The 16,951-nt window shown below is 36.2% G+C and overlaps 1 protein-coding gene across 1 annotated transcript in view; it reads right to left on the bottom strand.

The window, feature by feature from the left end:
* Positions 1-14,082, bottom strand: part of LOC122796834 (cytochrome P450 2J5-like) — a 571,510-nt gene extending 557,428 nt beyond the window's left edge. The window contains exon 1 of the mRNA XM_044065577.1: positions 13,858-14,082. Coding sequence (XP_043921512.1) covers positions 13,858-14,016 — 159 coding nt within the window. The 5' untranslated portion in view covers positions 14,017-14,082. The remainder of the gene's footprint in view (positions 1-13,857) is intronic.
* Positions 14,083-16,951: the final 2,869 nt, after the last annotated feature.

Raw genomic sequence — 16,951 nt, 5'->3', positions numbered from 1 at the left:
TCTTGATGAGCAGATGTAAGTGACAGAAATGCCACTTATCATTTTATAGCAAAAATTAAATTAAATAGACATTATGAGCTACTTCAATTGCCATCACTTATGCAAATGAGCTGTGTGCTGTTGCACAGTATTTGTCAAATATAAAATGGAGTAAAGCTTGTTTCTTTATTCTGACAGCTGGCATGGTTCAGCTTGTTAATGATTGGATTTGGAGATTAGCAATGCATACAATGCACTGTTACAATCCTCTCATTGTCATATTTGTTTATTGTATTTTTCTGCCTCCAATTTGTACACTTGTAAAATTCTTCTGATGTATGTTTCATGACCCTTTCAATATGACCTGCCATAACTCACTTTGCTAATGCTGTGTTTAACAAAATATCAGAGATGACAATTCTGGGCTCACTACCATGAATCCTGACTTTTGATTTCTGCGACTTGTTTGCTGTTGTGTAACATTCCTGTCATAAATGTTTCTATGACATATTACATTCAAATTCTGCAACAGCTCACCTTGCTAAAGCTGTGTTTAACATTATGTAACTAATGTCAGCCCTGGACTCATTTCCCTTGAAACCTGTAGTTTGATTTCTGATTCCAGTCTTTTATTGCATAGCATTCCATTGGTATGTGTTTCCATGACCCCTCAGTATGACTTCTTTATTTTTATTTATTTATTTATCCACTTTTCAAGGGAGACCTGAGGTGGTATTTATACTACTAGGGGAAATTTGGACAGGGCATCAGGGGAAATCCCTCTGCTCCTTTAGATACATGCTGTGGGATCTTTAACATCCACCTGCACTTCCAATTCAGACAGATGGGGTCTGAGTTTAACATCTCCTCCAAAGGATGACAAACTCAGGAGTGTAACACCCCCTTTTGGCAATACTGCAGTGTCAGCAATCCATCTACCTAGTGTGGTAATAGAATCCACAACCTTCTGTACCAATGGTGAGTATGCTCCTGTTGCTTTACTGATGTGGACACAACTCACTTTGTTGATGGTATATTTAAGAAAATGTCAGTGATGACAGTAAATGGCTCAATTCCCTTGAGGCCCATCATTTTCTGTTTCCAGTTTGTTATTATATAACATTCCCCTGATATGTGTTTCTATGTCCTCTGTCATAGCTCAGTTCACTACTGCTGTGTTTAATGGAATATCTTTGATGAGAGTCCCGGCCTCAGTTCGCTCGAGGTCGGTCTTTTGATTTCAGCTTTTAGTCTGATTATGTGTAGTATTTCCCTGATACATATTTCTGTGCCCTCTGCTCTAGCTCAGTTCTCTACTGCTGTGTTTAATGGAATATCCCTGATGAGAGTCTCTGCCTCAGTTCCCTTGAGGCCTTTCTTTTGATTTCAGCTTTCAGTCTGTTTATGTGTAGCATTTCCCTGATACATATTTATGTGCCCTCTGCTGTAGCTCAGTTCTCTACTTCTGTGTTTAATGGAATATCCCTGATGAGAGTCCCTGACTCAGTTCCCTTGAGGCCTGTCTTTTGATTTCAGCTTTCAGTCTGTTTATGTGTAGCATTTCCCTGATACATATTGCTGTGCCCTCTGCTGTAGCTCAATTCTGTACTGCTGTGTTTAATGGAATATCACTGACAAGAGTCCGGACTCAGTTCCCTTGAGGGCTGTCTTTTGATTTCAGCTTTGTCTGTTTATGTGTAGTATTCCATGACATATATTTTCATGGTCCTTCCTGTACAACTTCTGCAGCAGCCCACTTTGCTAATATTGCGTTTAACAGAATATCAATGCATAGGGTTATGTGTTCAAATCCACTGAGGGTTGATATTATTTTTCCATTACATTTAAATTATACTACAGGTACACTGATAAAGTATAAAAGTGATGATGTTAGGACTGCTGCAGGATAAGTACATCATGTTGCTCTGATGTATACAACTCATGCTGTCTTTGTTTATTCGGTTATTTCAAGTGGCTTTCTGGTTTTATGTGCCAAAACGTCTTCCGCTTTGTGTTGTGCATCCCTGCTGTGTTCAGCATCTCCCTTTGCAATATTCTGTCAGTTTCTGTTGTTTTTCTTGCACTGGAAGAAATATCCTTACTGATTAGTGTGGCAAAGTAAAAGCATTTCCTAACAATAGTTAATTTGCTCTGATCAAGAATAGTTTACTGTCAATAAAAGTGACCAGGTGCCTAATGGCTAAGTCAACTTTCAAGGTCTGCCACTTATGTGGTAAGTTCATGGGTGTCCAGTTTTGCCTAAGGACACAATGCTGGTTTTCTTGGCATTTACTTTTAGGTTATGGTCCAGGTACCACTTATTGTTGTGTGTTAGTCCTTTATGAAGAATCTGAAAGTCAGATGGGGAGTTAATGACAGCTCCAAGTTTGCAGTCATCTGCAGACTTAGTCCACCAAAAGACTCTTAACTCCAGCATTGATATCAGGGAAGCAAATAACCAACAGAAGTGGTTCTAGGGACAATCACTGGGGACATCACTGGTAACTATTCTTTTAAAAGAGAGAGTGTGCCTCCCACACTAATAGACTTAGCTTTGTCAGTTGGTCTGTTTGATATTCAGAGAGCAGCATAGTTGCTTACATTTGATATGACTGACTCATTGATAATGTCAAAATGTATGATGGTACTGAAAGCCTTTGCTATTTTCAGAAAGGCTGAGTGTACCAATTTGCCTGAGCTTAATGCATCAGTGGCATGTTCAAAGAAGCCCATTAGGATCAGGAGTCAGAACTTGCTTTTAACAAACCCAAAGTGGGTTGAGTTCAGAGCTTGCAGTCTATCTGTGTCTTTGTTAATAAGTTCCATAATGATGAATTCCATTGCTTTGCAAATAAGGCCAGTGAGGCTAATAGGTTTGTAGTCTCTTGGATCAGTTGCAGACTCCCCCATGGGGCAAGATGACTACTGCAGTTCTACATTCCTCTGGCATGAATCTGATGAAGAGACTGAGGAAGAAAAGGCTCAGCGAGTTTTCCAGATAGTGCCTGGTGCTGAAAAGAAGGCAGCCTGGCTTATTATCAAGACCCGTGGTCAACTTTTTTTGGTGTTGGAAAGAGAGCATTCAGGATCTGCTCTTTGGTGATCAGACAGGGTGGTGTAGGTATGCTAATAAGTTGGGAAAGCTAAGAGGAGATAGAGGAGAAAAGACAGATTGTTTGCTAAGTCTTCATTGCACAAGTGTTATCATTCTCTTTTAGCTCTTAGCATTGATGAGCATTACCTCTCTAAGATTATTGACATAACTGAAGAAAGCTTTGTAGTTTTCATTAATAGATGTAATAGTTCTAAACTGATTCTTCATTTGGAGCAATTGATTTTGTGTCTGAGTTATTTGTGATCTTTCTGAGTTCATCTCTTGGTGATGGGATATTAACTTTGCTTTTAAGGGGTGCGCTTATCCATTTTTTTGTCATTTACACTAGGGTTGCACTGAAGGGGTTTATTGCTGAATCTGACATTATGGTCTGTGTCTTACTGAGACAGATGCTTAAATGCATGCTTTCAAGTAGGCATAGAAATTATCTAGCAGCATGTGAGATGGGATCATCTTGGTGAGGATGGCAATTGCATTTCATCACATCATTATTTAGCTAGATTAGATTTGTCTTGAGTAGTGTCTAAAAACAGAGGGATTTTTTTGTAAGCCAGGTTTCATCTTAATACTGAATATTACCAAATGGTGGTCAGATCTGACCAGTGACTGACATGGTAGCTATAGGTGTTAAGCACAGAGTGGCAATATTAGTGTGAACCAGATCCAATGAGTTTGAACTCATAGCTGGAACTTGAAGCAATTAATCTAGGCAGCTAGAATTAATGTAGTCTAGGAATCCTTGTGTGCATTTATATGAGTTAGAGCATGTTTTCCAGTTAATGGATAGATTGTTGAAATCTCCCGAGAGAATAGTGTTAAGCCCAATAGTGAGGGATGTTAGTTTGTTTACATGTGCTTCATAGTTTCGGTGGAACCTTCCTTTTGTTTTTTTGTTTTTTTCTGTTCTGCTGGTCATTGACCAGTTGTGTTGTGTTTACCTTTACATCATTTTGATTTTGGTTAGCTATGTAGGCAATTTGAATTGACTGACCTTGCTTGAAAAATGCACTATGAAGGAGAAAAAGGTCTAGGCTAATATATGGAAATCATGATGAGGGATGTGCAGGCCATCTGTAGCAAAGCAATAAAGTTGTCATTCATCTCCCAGGCTGACATATATTGGATCCCCTTAGAATAACACCAATAGCTAAGCCAATAATTGAAGTCAATTTACTTTTGATTGCATTATGGCATCATTCTTGGCAATGGTAGGATACTGCTGAATGGACACCAACTTCAGATGCATATTTTTAGAGATCTGTCATGGGTTTGAGGGGTTAATATACTGGTTAAGGTTTTTACCTCACAGACACAAGGTATAGGGTTTAATTTCCACCTTTGGACACTGAAAGATTATTGGGTAGGCATGCAATAGTCTCTAAACTGATTTACCCAGTATTTACCTATGTCCCTGTTTATATGATCCAGTGAGATATATGTGAAGTCACTCACTCCCATATGTGCAATGACCATGTCATCTGTGTGTGTACCTTGGCTGAATGGACTTTGTTCCTAGTGACACTACAGATCCTGGAATCTGAGAGACAGCTATCTGTCACTCTATCTTTGTACAATCTTATGGGAGGTGCATCTGTGTGTCTAACTATGGAGTCACCTATGGCTAGAGTGTTACCAGATGAACTGTCTCAGCCTTGCTGCCTTAAGAGCTTCGGCCTATCAACTGAGTCACCCCACCCTTTTTTTGTAGTTGTGTTTTCTGTGTGTGTTGTTTTCCTGTTAATGAAGTGCTGAGTCTTCTGTATATCAAACCCTCATCTACGAGGCCTTTGTGGTAAATAAAGGCAGACTTTTTGAGTACCACCACATCAGAAGACTTATTTGTTTCTTTACGACATGGTGGGCATGGTTATTTGAGGTGGCTGTCAGAACTGACAACATGCTGTGTAGAGTCCACAGCCTTTAAAGGAAGGTTGACCTCTAAGGCTGCTAGATATTTGCAGCTCTCACAGATGGAATAGTCTATAGGAAGAATCAAACAGTGATTAGTGAGCAGTGTTCCTGTTGCTACCAGGCTGGCAACAAGTGGTGAGATAAATGGTAACTTCATGATAATTAGTGCCTGGTAAAATATGGATTAATAATGAATGCTTATGTTATGAAGTGGCCTAGTAGGAAGGATCTAGTAGATTTTGACAGAAGGCTGGAAAAATGGCTAAACCTTCTAGACATTTCATTAAACAGGCAGGAAGATCAGAATAAGGGTAACTTGAGGTTACCAGTATAAGGGGAGGCCTTCATGTTTGACCTAGTAGTGCTCCCTTATATGATAGTGGGAGGAGTTTCCTAAGGACAAATTGTTGTAAGGGCAGACATCTCAAGAACAACACTAGTTGGCTGGGTGTGCACTCAGTATTCCATTTATGTAGAATACAGTTGGTGGACAGATGTATTTAAATAGTTTTCACAGTTGATACTTTTGAACTACTGACAGAAGGAATGAAAGAGTAGAGGAAGGGAATTTATTAGTCAAATTAACATAAGGGTCAGACAATAGGTGACAATGGCATTAAATGTCACATCAGAGTTAGGGTGAAACATACATCTCAACTGTCCCTGAGTTTGAGTCATCTTTTAGCTTTGTTTCTTAATCCCTTAAGAAACTGATGACTTATGAAGAAAAGGAGGGTTAATTGCATTTAATAACTAATGACAATAATTAGACGTATTCTCCTCTTTTACTTCAGAAAATGTATATTAATTCATATTCTGTAATTCTGTTAGTGTCTCATGTTGATAGCCCTAATATTTTGAAAGTGTCACTGATTGTCCTTGACTATTTTTGGCTTTGCCTTTGAGTCTGTTGAGATTTGTCCCTGATTCATTGAGAACTATGGGATGGAATGGTAGGGAAAATCTGCAAAGCTGAAATTCTCTCTCAGAAGCTTGTAGCTATAATCTTCCCCTCACAACAGCTAAGTAAAACACATACTGTGGCATAGCCATGGCTGAACAAACTGTCTGATTTCATGCCCCATTTGTAACTATATCAGCTTGTTGTGGGTCCCTATCAAAACCACAAAAGGCCACAACACTGAACTGCAAAGCATCAAGACCAGAAACCTGAAAGTGCAAAATGGTGATACCCAACAACAACCAAACCCATAACATCAAACCTGCGCACATCAAAGGTAAAAGTGCAGAACATCACAGACAAAAGCTTTTGCAGGGGGACAAGCACCCCTACAACCATGCCCCCACACCCCCTACTAATTATATAAACCACTTGTGAAATCCCACTACAGCTGGGAAAAGACTTCAAACATAGGTGTATCACAATCTCGCACAATAATTCACCTGCCTGGTTCGTTGCTCTGAGTTTTTTTGTTGTTGGCTTTCATTATTTTTCACTTTTGGCATTCTGGTCTTGATGTTTTGCAGTACAGTGTTGAGATCTTTCATGGTTTTGATAGGGACCCCAGCATGTCACATCATTCCAGAGCTTTCAGTGAAGCAAGCTTAGGTTTTTCAGAATGGATTTATATATACTTGCCTCTGTCTTTAGACCCATATTATGCTGGAATTTCTACATGTATTCAGGCATCTGAAAAGAATTGGAAATTGTATCCATATAGCTTATTGTATCTGCTCCTTGTATTACTTTTAGTATGACAATAACTGATTTATCATTCCCCCATTTTATCCTTCCTTTAAAATAACCCACTCCCAGATAGTTTGTCTTTTTACTTTCATCAGTGTTGAGTCATGCAGGAACATAAATGAGTTGTAATTCAACATTGTAATCAAATCTGGTATAAAGTAGGTATGTGTTTTTGAATGTTACTTATTAAAGGGAGCATGAAGTAGATTAATATAGTACAATACAAGCACTCTACAATACAAACATGTTGCCTGCTTAAAACTAACAACATTCTCTGCTATTATATTTATCTTAATCCTTCTTAAAGGCTGATAGATGTTTACATTCTTTAATATTATTTGGTAAAGTATTCCAGTTTGTGATAACCCCTTTCAGAAAGCCATTTAATTGTTTTGTTGGTCTTTACATAGATCTTAATAACTTAACATGTATACTGAATTATTTTTTTTTTCTGCAGTCCCAATCACTTCTACAAGAACATGTCATTTCTTTTGGTCTTGTAAACCAAAATAAGATTGGCACTGATGTGTCTATATCCAAAAGAAAACAGCCTGAATGAGGTTTACTGTTAATACTTACATACATTCAAACATAGAAATATTTCAACCATGGGCAATAATGCCTCTCTAGCTTGCCAATAAACTAAAAAAGCTGTACCCATAAGTGTCCAGGCTGTTTTAAAAATATCTAAATTAGAGCTTGCTTTAATGTAATTTGATATTCCATGCAGCAGCAACTTTCCCCGAGAACTTCTCATTCTCATTAGTACACCTCCTGACTATAATATCATCTGTAATGACTGAATAAAGAGGAAAAGTTATGGTATTACTTTAATATGTCCAACTACTACATTTCCCTTTAAAACAAAAATATCAAAATTCAATTCAATTCTGAAAATAAACATGTATAAAAAATATGTATTACTGTCCTTTACATCTCTTCTGGTGACAATACAGCTACCACTGGAAGGTATTCTACATTGGATATCCATAGCAATTCCACAAGAAAAAAATACTACTAGATGATGTAAATGTGGACATAAACTCTAACTCCCCTACATTTAACATGAGCTAATAGGGTTTCACACAACTAAGTAATAGCCCCTCACATTATAGTAAGACATCAAATTCCCTATTAGTTTGGATCATTGTATTAGATCATACCAAATACACCCCTACAGGTACAATGTACAACTCTTTCAGTTATCATCTCCCAATCTATATAACCAGACATCTCACACATTCACATAAACAGCTTGTTTATAAAATCAACATGAAACCATTTTAAATTTTACCCAGAAATGTTCACTACTACCTTATCATCTATTAATTGGAACAAAGTCCTCCCCTTAGAGGATGCTGTAAATGAATTCACTACAACTTTCATGAATATCATAAATAGCCTTGCATTTCCTAGAAGGAAGAGACTAAAAAAATGAATAAAATGTGTCTTTCCAAAAAGAGTAGAATGCTAATGCAGGATAGAGAAAAAAGCATGGAAGGAATGGCAAAACTGTGGAACACTACAATATCGTGAAAACTTCAGTATGATCCACAGTCATACCAAAAAGCAAATAAATTAAGACAAAAACTATAATTTAATAACTTTCAGAATAATAGTAAGCACAGTCCTTAAACATTCTGGACAACCATTAAAGAAATCTTGCATGCTGGCCAAAAATTCTTCCCTTACCCTTCACCCAGTAAAACACCACTCAAAAGCACAATACAATTCAAATCTTATTTCATAGCTAGTAGTATAGCATCTCTAACCAAAGTTTCCCCAACATCTACTCCTAACCCTGCCCAACAGCCACATATCACCACATCCTATATAAAACTACTTTTAAACAAACTCAAACCATGGTCTGCTTCAGCTGATGACCTTCCAAGTGAGTTCCTTAAAATAGCAGTCAATAGCATTGGCTATTCTGTCTCAGTTCTTATAAATAGGTCAGTCTGTGAATCCCACATTCCCTTTCTCTGGAAAAAGTCACACATTATCCCTCTGCACAAAGGAGGAAACTCAATATGGATTACTAGCTTTAGACCTATAGCAACTTATCCACCTCTCCAAAATACTTGAAAAATGTATTCAGAAACAATTGCTAAACGATCTACTGCAGGAAGAACTCCTACCCGCCCCCCCCCCACAACACAGTTTCCATCCTTCCCATTGTACTAACACTGCATTTCTAACCTACTTAGATGCTGTCAGTAAAGCTAGAGATAATGGCAAACTAGTCTCCTTATTTCTAGACATGTGTAAAGCCTTCAACACAGTGTGTCACAGAAAACGTGTACTTCAAATGTTCTCATTAAGTTTATCTCAGCCCACCATTTTATTGTTCAAAAGCTACCAATCCAATACGTATCAGTCAGTAAAATGGCACTCCATCCTATCTCCATACCACCCAGTCACCACCAGTGTACCATAATGCTCTATCCTTGGTCCCCTCTTCTTTAACGATCTCACCAACACCCTCTACACATCCACACAACAGACCTCGTTAATACAGTACACAGATGACTCCACATTCAGTTGCACATCTGATTACATGGTACACCTCCAAAAAATTACCCAGGAAGCTGTAATAGCCACTGAAGCATGGCTTTGGAACTCACAACTCATGCTAACCTCCTCCCAAATAAAAAAAAAAAAAAAAAACACTACTGCCTTTTTTCTCCAAATCTGTCTCATAAAAAAAATAAAGTCTCTCTTGATAATACAACCATTGAAGTCATTTTTATGGTAAATTATTAGGGATGATAGTGGATGATAATCTTGAATTTGACCTGCATACCCAAAATTGCATAAGAAAATCTCATGAAAAGCTAGGGATACTTAGAGTCAAAAACGTTCTTATCAACGCAACTAAAACTATACTTGCCACTACTTATCTCCTTCCAACACTTCTTTATGGCACTCCCATCAATGCTAATCTCCAAGCATCACAAAAATCAAAACATGAACACTGCTATAACAAAGTTGCTATATTTGCAGCAAATACCCCTTTCAGAACCCACCACTGTATAACACTAAAACGTCTAAATTAGTTAGAACTAAGCCATCAACTAACATACACAGTTTCTTGCCACCCATAAAATTATCCAGGATCCATCTGCTTGTCTAGCACTAAATACCATTATACAAATTTACATTCCCAGTTGGTCATTATGATCCAATAACCAAAAACTCCTGCCTGTTCACAAACCTATCAAATTTGTTGAGCATTGTCTATACACATACCATGTTGTTAAGACCTGGATCTCTTTAAATGTATCCATCAGATCAATACCTTTCCTCCAGTCCCTTAAAACCATTCTGAAAGACTTCCAAGCTAAATTCTGTCTCTTTTCCTGCTCAACAACAGGATAAACTATACTCCTAAATGTGAAAAGTACCTAGTCATACCTTACACCTACTTAATCTCCCCCCTTCGCTCACTTCTTTACTTGTATTAATTTCTCAACCCTGGCTTTCTTACTAAATATACCATAAGTCTGTTTTTCTCTCACTTCATATTGCAATTCCTGTTTGTATTACACTAACTTACTTTTAATTTCTCTGTAAACTGGCTAAAATTTATTTGAGTACTGAGCCATTCTCATATAACTTGCATTTATTCTTAACCAATGTTTTCACATTATATCTAATTCGGTATAATTATTTATACTGTATATGTTTTTTGTATTATTTTTGAAAATTGTAAATTTATTATTCGTAAAATGTTTTGTAATACTTTGGAGTTTTTCTCCCCAGGCCACCACTGAAACTGGGTTCCTACCCAGTCAGATATCCCCAGTAATCAAATGTCAATAAATAAATAAATAAATAAAGAATATTTTTCATAGGTTGTATGATGATTGTCTACTATGTTTTGATAACCTCAAACATTCCCAGAGGTAGTTGCCACTAAATGCCCTATATACTTAAAAAATGTCTCCTCTTAAATATCTATATGAGACACTGTACCAGTTCATATATTTTAGTCTTTCATAATAACTTATATTTTCATATCCATGGATGCCCGTGGGATATTTCCACTGCACACCATTCAGATTACACATGTTGATTTTCTTACAAGGTTTCCGTATTGTTATTCCATAGTCAAGTCTGGGTCTAATATAACTAACAATCATGACTTCATCATTTTTGAATTCCTGGACTTTATAAATCTTATTATACAACCAATAGTTATATAACTATATATTAATTTTGTATATAATGATGCAGAAGTGTATACCTCTCAACTGTACAGATTTTCGCAGAATGTCCAGATTTTTGCCCCATATTGTTGATCTGTTTTTCATAAAATTCTGGTTTTCTGATAAATTAGTCGTAAATCATTAAAGATTGAAGTTAGAAAATAATGACAGACAATTGAGTTTCAGGCTTCATACCCTTCAGAAAATTCATGCTAACTCAAAACCTGTTATTCGATCAACTTTCTAAGTTTGTAAGAGCAATATTTTAAAATGTTCCCTATTATTGGGCCTTTATCCCACTTTTATTTATGGCTTTGTCCAGATTTTTTTCCTCTGAGAGGTTGAGAGGTATGCCTTGGGTCTCCTCTAAAAACAGGCTACTAGCCAGGTGGGACAAACCCAGTCAAAACAAGATAAATAAGTAAAATAATGTCTCATGGTATCACTATAAGTTCAAAACAAAAGCGCTTTGCATGATTTATTTTCAAATAAACTGCTTTCAAATCCTTTCATGCATAAGAGCAGTGCATTCTTTATTTAAATTTACAGTCATGCTATTCTAATTTGCTTCTCCATCAGTAATAAAGGGAGTAACCTGAAAGCCCAATGTATTACAGTCTCTTAATCAAAAGTTCTACTGTCTCTTATATAATTATGCAAATCTTTTCTGTTGCCCCTTAGATCGTCTACTGTTTTTTTTTTTCTTCAAGAATATGGTATTCTTGAGAAATACCAAATTTTAATAGGTTGTATAAGCTATTATTCATTTATTTTGCTATGATTTTTTACTATTTTAATTTTTAAGTAGCTAGTTCCGTTCAGTAGCAGTTTTATTGGACTTATGTTTAATGTTCTACTTTTCAGCTAGTGTATAACAAGTCTGATTTTAACATAAGAACTTTATATATTTTTTACATCCTTATGTTCAAAACTGTTATTCCAAGAGATTTTGTGAAAGATGTCTGTTACTGTTACTGTTACTTAATGTTAATTCTATATATTCCTTCTATGTCATCATTCAAATTTAGATAGCATCCATGCACTAGTTTAGTAAGACTCAGAAAGATGCTAAAATGTGTAGAAGTTTAAGGAAACCTTAGGAAAAAAAAAACATTCATGCTACCTGCAATACACAGTCTGTCATGAATGTTATTCAGACCATTTTTGAATGACCTTTTTGTATTTGTTCTCATGCAAACATTTGATAAAACAGATGTGTCTGAACTTGATTGCTCAGTGGCATCCCATTTTATATGAGCAAAATTTAAATTTCATAAATAGTATTATGTAACATCTATATTTCACATAAATATTCTTATGAGACAATTTATGATTTTCTCCCATTCCCATAAGTTAGCCTTGGATAGTTAGTAAGTCTCCACCACTGATTGTTATTAATTAAAGTAATCCACAAAAAGACACAGCCTGTCATTTTTTTTGTATTCTTTTGTATAGCGAAAACAGTAACCAGCTGATTAAAACAGCAAATTCTAAAATCAGTAACTTTATTAAATAGAACAAACGGTCTATGTTATTATATTTTTTTATTCTCGATCAACTATGCTTCATTGTCCTTTATAAACTCTTTACATAGCACCATCATCCCTACCCAAGAACTAAAGTCTTTGCTTCTATTTCAGAATTAACCTTATATTCATCAGAACTATTTCCATTCCTTATTCTTTAGCCACATCTCAGCAATAACTGCAATGCCAGTATTTCTTGATTTTTAACAAGCTTAGTACTATAATTTTCTTATTGATCAAACTCCTTACATTTATTATGAATGATTAAAGCTCTCATACCTTGATTGGCTGATGTGGATAGACTTTTTTGAAATTTCCCTGTTTAAGCCCACAGGGCATATCCATTTTTCAGGGGTGACCTGGAAACACAGTCTTAAGTCACTTGTTCAGAGCCAAACATTGGAAAATAGGGGTTGAGGGGATCAATCCACACAGTTGTAAAATGGAGGTTAAAGGGATGAAACCCAGTTTCCTTGACCTTTGACTACAGGAAACAGCTTATTAACAGCTCATAGCATTAATCCACTGCATTAACTGCTAAAAATAAACAGATTATCATGCCTAAAATACAACTCTGCGAACACCCTAGACAGTTATATTTCATTCAAAGAATGTATTAGTGAAAGATCTCTACTCTTGTTTGTACTAGTGAAAGTTCTTCTACACTTGTGTTTGCTATTAATGTTTTGTCACTTATATTTCTTCATTGTTACCATGCTTTATAATAGATTGCTACCATTATTTGTAAATAGATAATAATGTGATACTCTTTGAGCTGTACTGCACACATACTGCATTGGTGTCGACTGTATGGCCTGGACCATGCCTGGAAAGGATACCCGGACAAGTCCACAAACTTAGTTAACAAATGGTTAAATAAGTAAATAAACCAATAACTCTGGTCTGTACAGCAGGCTGACAAATATGTTTTAAGCTCTAAGCTGCTGTTTTTCAAGTAAAAGTTCACCATGTAACGGGTAGTACATATCATGCATAATACTTGTACTATACTCACATTGCTTGTACTGCAAAGTGAATTTATAAGCAGCTCTAAATAAGTCATTATTTTACTTGCCTTTTGATCTTTCTAATACTTATTTTGTCACTCCTATCAGCCACAAAGGAGTTATTCAACAACAGACAGATACACGTGCACACACGCACACACACACACGCACACACATGCACACACACACACACACACACACACACACACACACACACACACACACACACACACATATTCAGATAGATAGCTAGAGCTAGAGCTAGAGATGGGGATATATGTATTTAGATATAGATATTCTTTTGAAAATAGTCATCCAATGGTAAACACAGACATGCAGTCATGACATCAGAAACAATAGCTGTAGGGAGTCCCAGGTAACATACAGCAACAACAAACAATACCTTTTCCAAGTCTGTCATGGGGTTCCTGAAATCCACCTGCAGAAAGTTCCCTAATATAGGTAAAGCCCAAGGTCCAGGTGGGAAGTTTCTTGGTCTCTTCCATTTCCAGAAGAGAAGCACTATCATGAGAGCAAAGGCAATGTACCAGAAATGGACCATTTTTAAAGGAAATATCAAAAGAAGCCAATAAGGCGATGTGCTATAGAAATTTGGTATCTAACATGTAAAGTGCTTGTAATATAGGACAAAAAACTGTGATGTAAGCTCTGGCAAGAAAACAGCTGGCACATTTTCATTTTCCAGTGTTTATTTTTGATGATAATGTGGCTAGATTATCTGTTATCTAAAATGTAAACAACATGAAGAGCATAACTATTCACTTTTTTTACACATGACTTTCATTTTATGTATTCAGTAAAAATGTTACCAATTTTTGTAGGACCAAGAAAGTTACCATTTTCAGAAACTAAGATAAGCAATGGCTGCACAAAACATCATTGCAAAGCAGCAAAGCAAAAGTATGAAGACTTGGTCTGACAAAACTGAACTTTTAAATAAAAGCCTTAGACATACATGATGAAGGCATGATTTTTAACCTCAAATAACTTTAAAACATGGAATCAGAAACCTGGGTATGGAGTCAAGGCTGCTGATGCCCCTAGCAAAAGTTCATCCAATGCAGGCATTGCAAAGGTCATGTCCTAGTACTAATTAACAGAATGCATACCTGGAAAACATGCTTCAGGGAGGAACAGCCACTGACAATATTTGCTGAATAATGCCAAATATTTTTTTTTCTTTAAATAACACTGCAGCAGAAGGTGTTTTGTTACCAAACTGCCCAGTGAAGCATTACTTACACACCAGCTGACCCATATAGACATAAGAAATGTAAACCCTGGCATGCTTTATTTTGAACCCAAGCAATATTTTTCCATGTTTATTCCTGGTAAGGACTCTTGGACCACTGTTATCTTCAAATCATTACTTAAAAGTAAGTTATGTTTTCACAGAGGTTATATTTGACCTTATGCAACTCAATATGTTTACTGTGTATATTTCTTCTGTTGTAAATAGTATTCACTTATAAATTTTTATTGCTGACCACTTCAGATCAATAGATAATTGCTACATTTTTGAAATGTGTTTTGACTTGCTAATGCTATGAGTACACATTTGTCTTTGCACACTGCTTTGTCATGTATCTGTCATTGCCATGTGGCCTGGGTTGCAGCTGAAAAGAGTAACGAACCAGTCCACTTACCCAGTTATTACACAAATAAACAAAATGACCTACAATCTTATATGTGAAACATATAGGACATATTAATTGAAATGCTGAACAGGTTCTCAAGGACACGCTCAAAAACAAAAGTTACTGGGGAGCTGACAAGATGGCAGTGGTATGCCATGCTGGTCTGAGTACTGATCATCTTGTAAAGTCCAATAAATTGGTTTAATATAGGCTTAAGGCAAATAAAGTTTAACAATTTTCTTTCCTAAAGAAACATGTTAGACTCCTTGATAATATGTAAATACTATGGCTGTAGTCCCAATTTCGTCCATAAATTGCCTATTCAAACTGTTGACTGGAAGACTCCAAAGAGTAATGATGTGTAGACTGGCAACCAGATTCATTTGGCATACAAACTAAGCAGACAATTTCCCCATCATACCTCAGGTTCTACATAATATTTTGATAAAAAAGTTCACAATTTAGCTCAAAGATTTTTGTTTTTAGACTGATATAATCAGAATAAAGTGAACTAAACACTAGCACTTGGTCTGCACTTTTTAATTTCTCCAAGACTTTCAGGTTTCTAATACCACAGTTCTTAAGTCAATGTATGATTAAAGTTCATGAAATTAGTATTTCATTCTTTCATGTTAGACAAAACTGGTCTTTGCAGCATCCACAATGTGCCCAGAATTGACTCCTGTAATTCATATGGAGTTACACGTATTGGTAACATATCTAAATATGGCTGTAATTTTTTATGACACCCATTGCTCCTACTATTATTGGAACCAGCTGGGTATCCTTCTTCCATACTGCCGTTGTTTCTGCTTGCAGATTCTGGTATTTTATGATTTTGTTTCTGTCTGTATGTAAGACACTGTAATCACTGGGTGTAGCAATTTCAGTGATTAGTGCTACTTTTGTCTTTATTTCATGGACTACTTTATCTGGTTTTCTTGCATCTGTTCTTTGAACTGCTGGTAATGGGTAATCCCATGTGATATAAACTTCATAATTTTTTATAATGCTTTGTGGTTCATGTTTCCAATGGCTTTTCAACTACATCAGTATCATAGTGTTTGTCAAATCCCCAATGCAACAGTCTTACCACATTATTATCCCTTTCCGTATACAGGCCTTCTGCCACTAGTGTATCATACCCAGCAACAAAATGTGTGACTGTTTGCAATTCTATTTTACAAAACCTGCATATGTCTGGTTCTCCTACATGGATTTTGTAAACCAACATGTATGTAGTCCACTATCCTGGACCACCAATATTTACCTTTCATCTTTTGTTTTAAATTCATGTCTCCTTAATAATTCCTGCATTAAATCCTGATTGACATGAGGTTGTTCCAGGAGATTTCTGTACTTGCAACTATATTTATGCATTTTCTAGATTTCTTGCCTTACCTTCTGATCTTTCACCTTGTATTCTTTCGTTTTCTGTCACATTCAGTCGATGCCTGATTTTTATCTACTTCAGGTTTTATTTCCATTCCCAATTGACACTGATATGCTTCTGTTAAACTAAGTAGGGAAATTAAACTTGTTTTCCTCATTTTTAAAACTTTCTCTACATTTGTATCTTCTGAGGTCAGCAAATATGTATGCAGTCCTACACTTGCAGATTTATACACATAATCAGTTTTGAGGAGTCCCATATCTGCTTCAGAATGGGGAATATGTAAGCTTGGTATACATACATCATTTGATAAACATGAAGCATGCTTCTTGTTTTCCAGGCCAACTTATACAATACCTTTTGGGGCCAGTCAATCACCCCAAATTGTAAGTTAGAACAGGAAGATCAAATTGGTTTATAACTTGGACTTTGTTCCTAGATGTCCG

This window comes from Protopterus annectens, chromosome 3.part0, assembly GCF_019279795.1.
Source record: "Protopterus annectens isolate FY-2018-M chromosome 3.part0, PAN1.0, whole genome shotgun sequence".
Lineage (NCBI taxonomy): Eukaryota > Metazoa > Chordata > Ceratodontiformes > Protopteridae > Protopterus > Protopterus annectens.
This window is presented reverse-complemented; position numbering and strand designations above follow the sequence as displayed.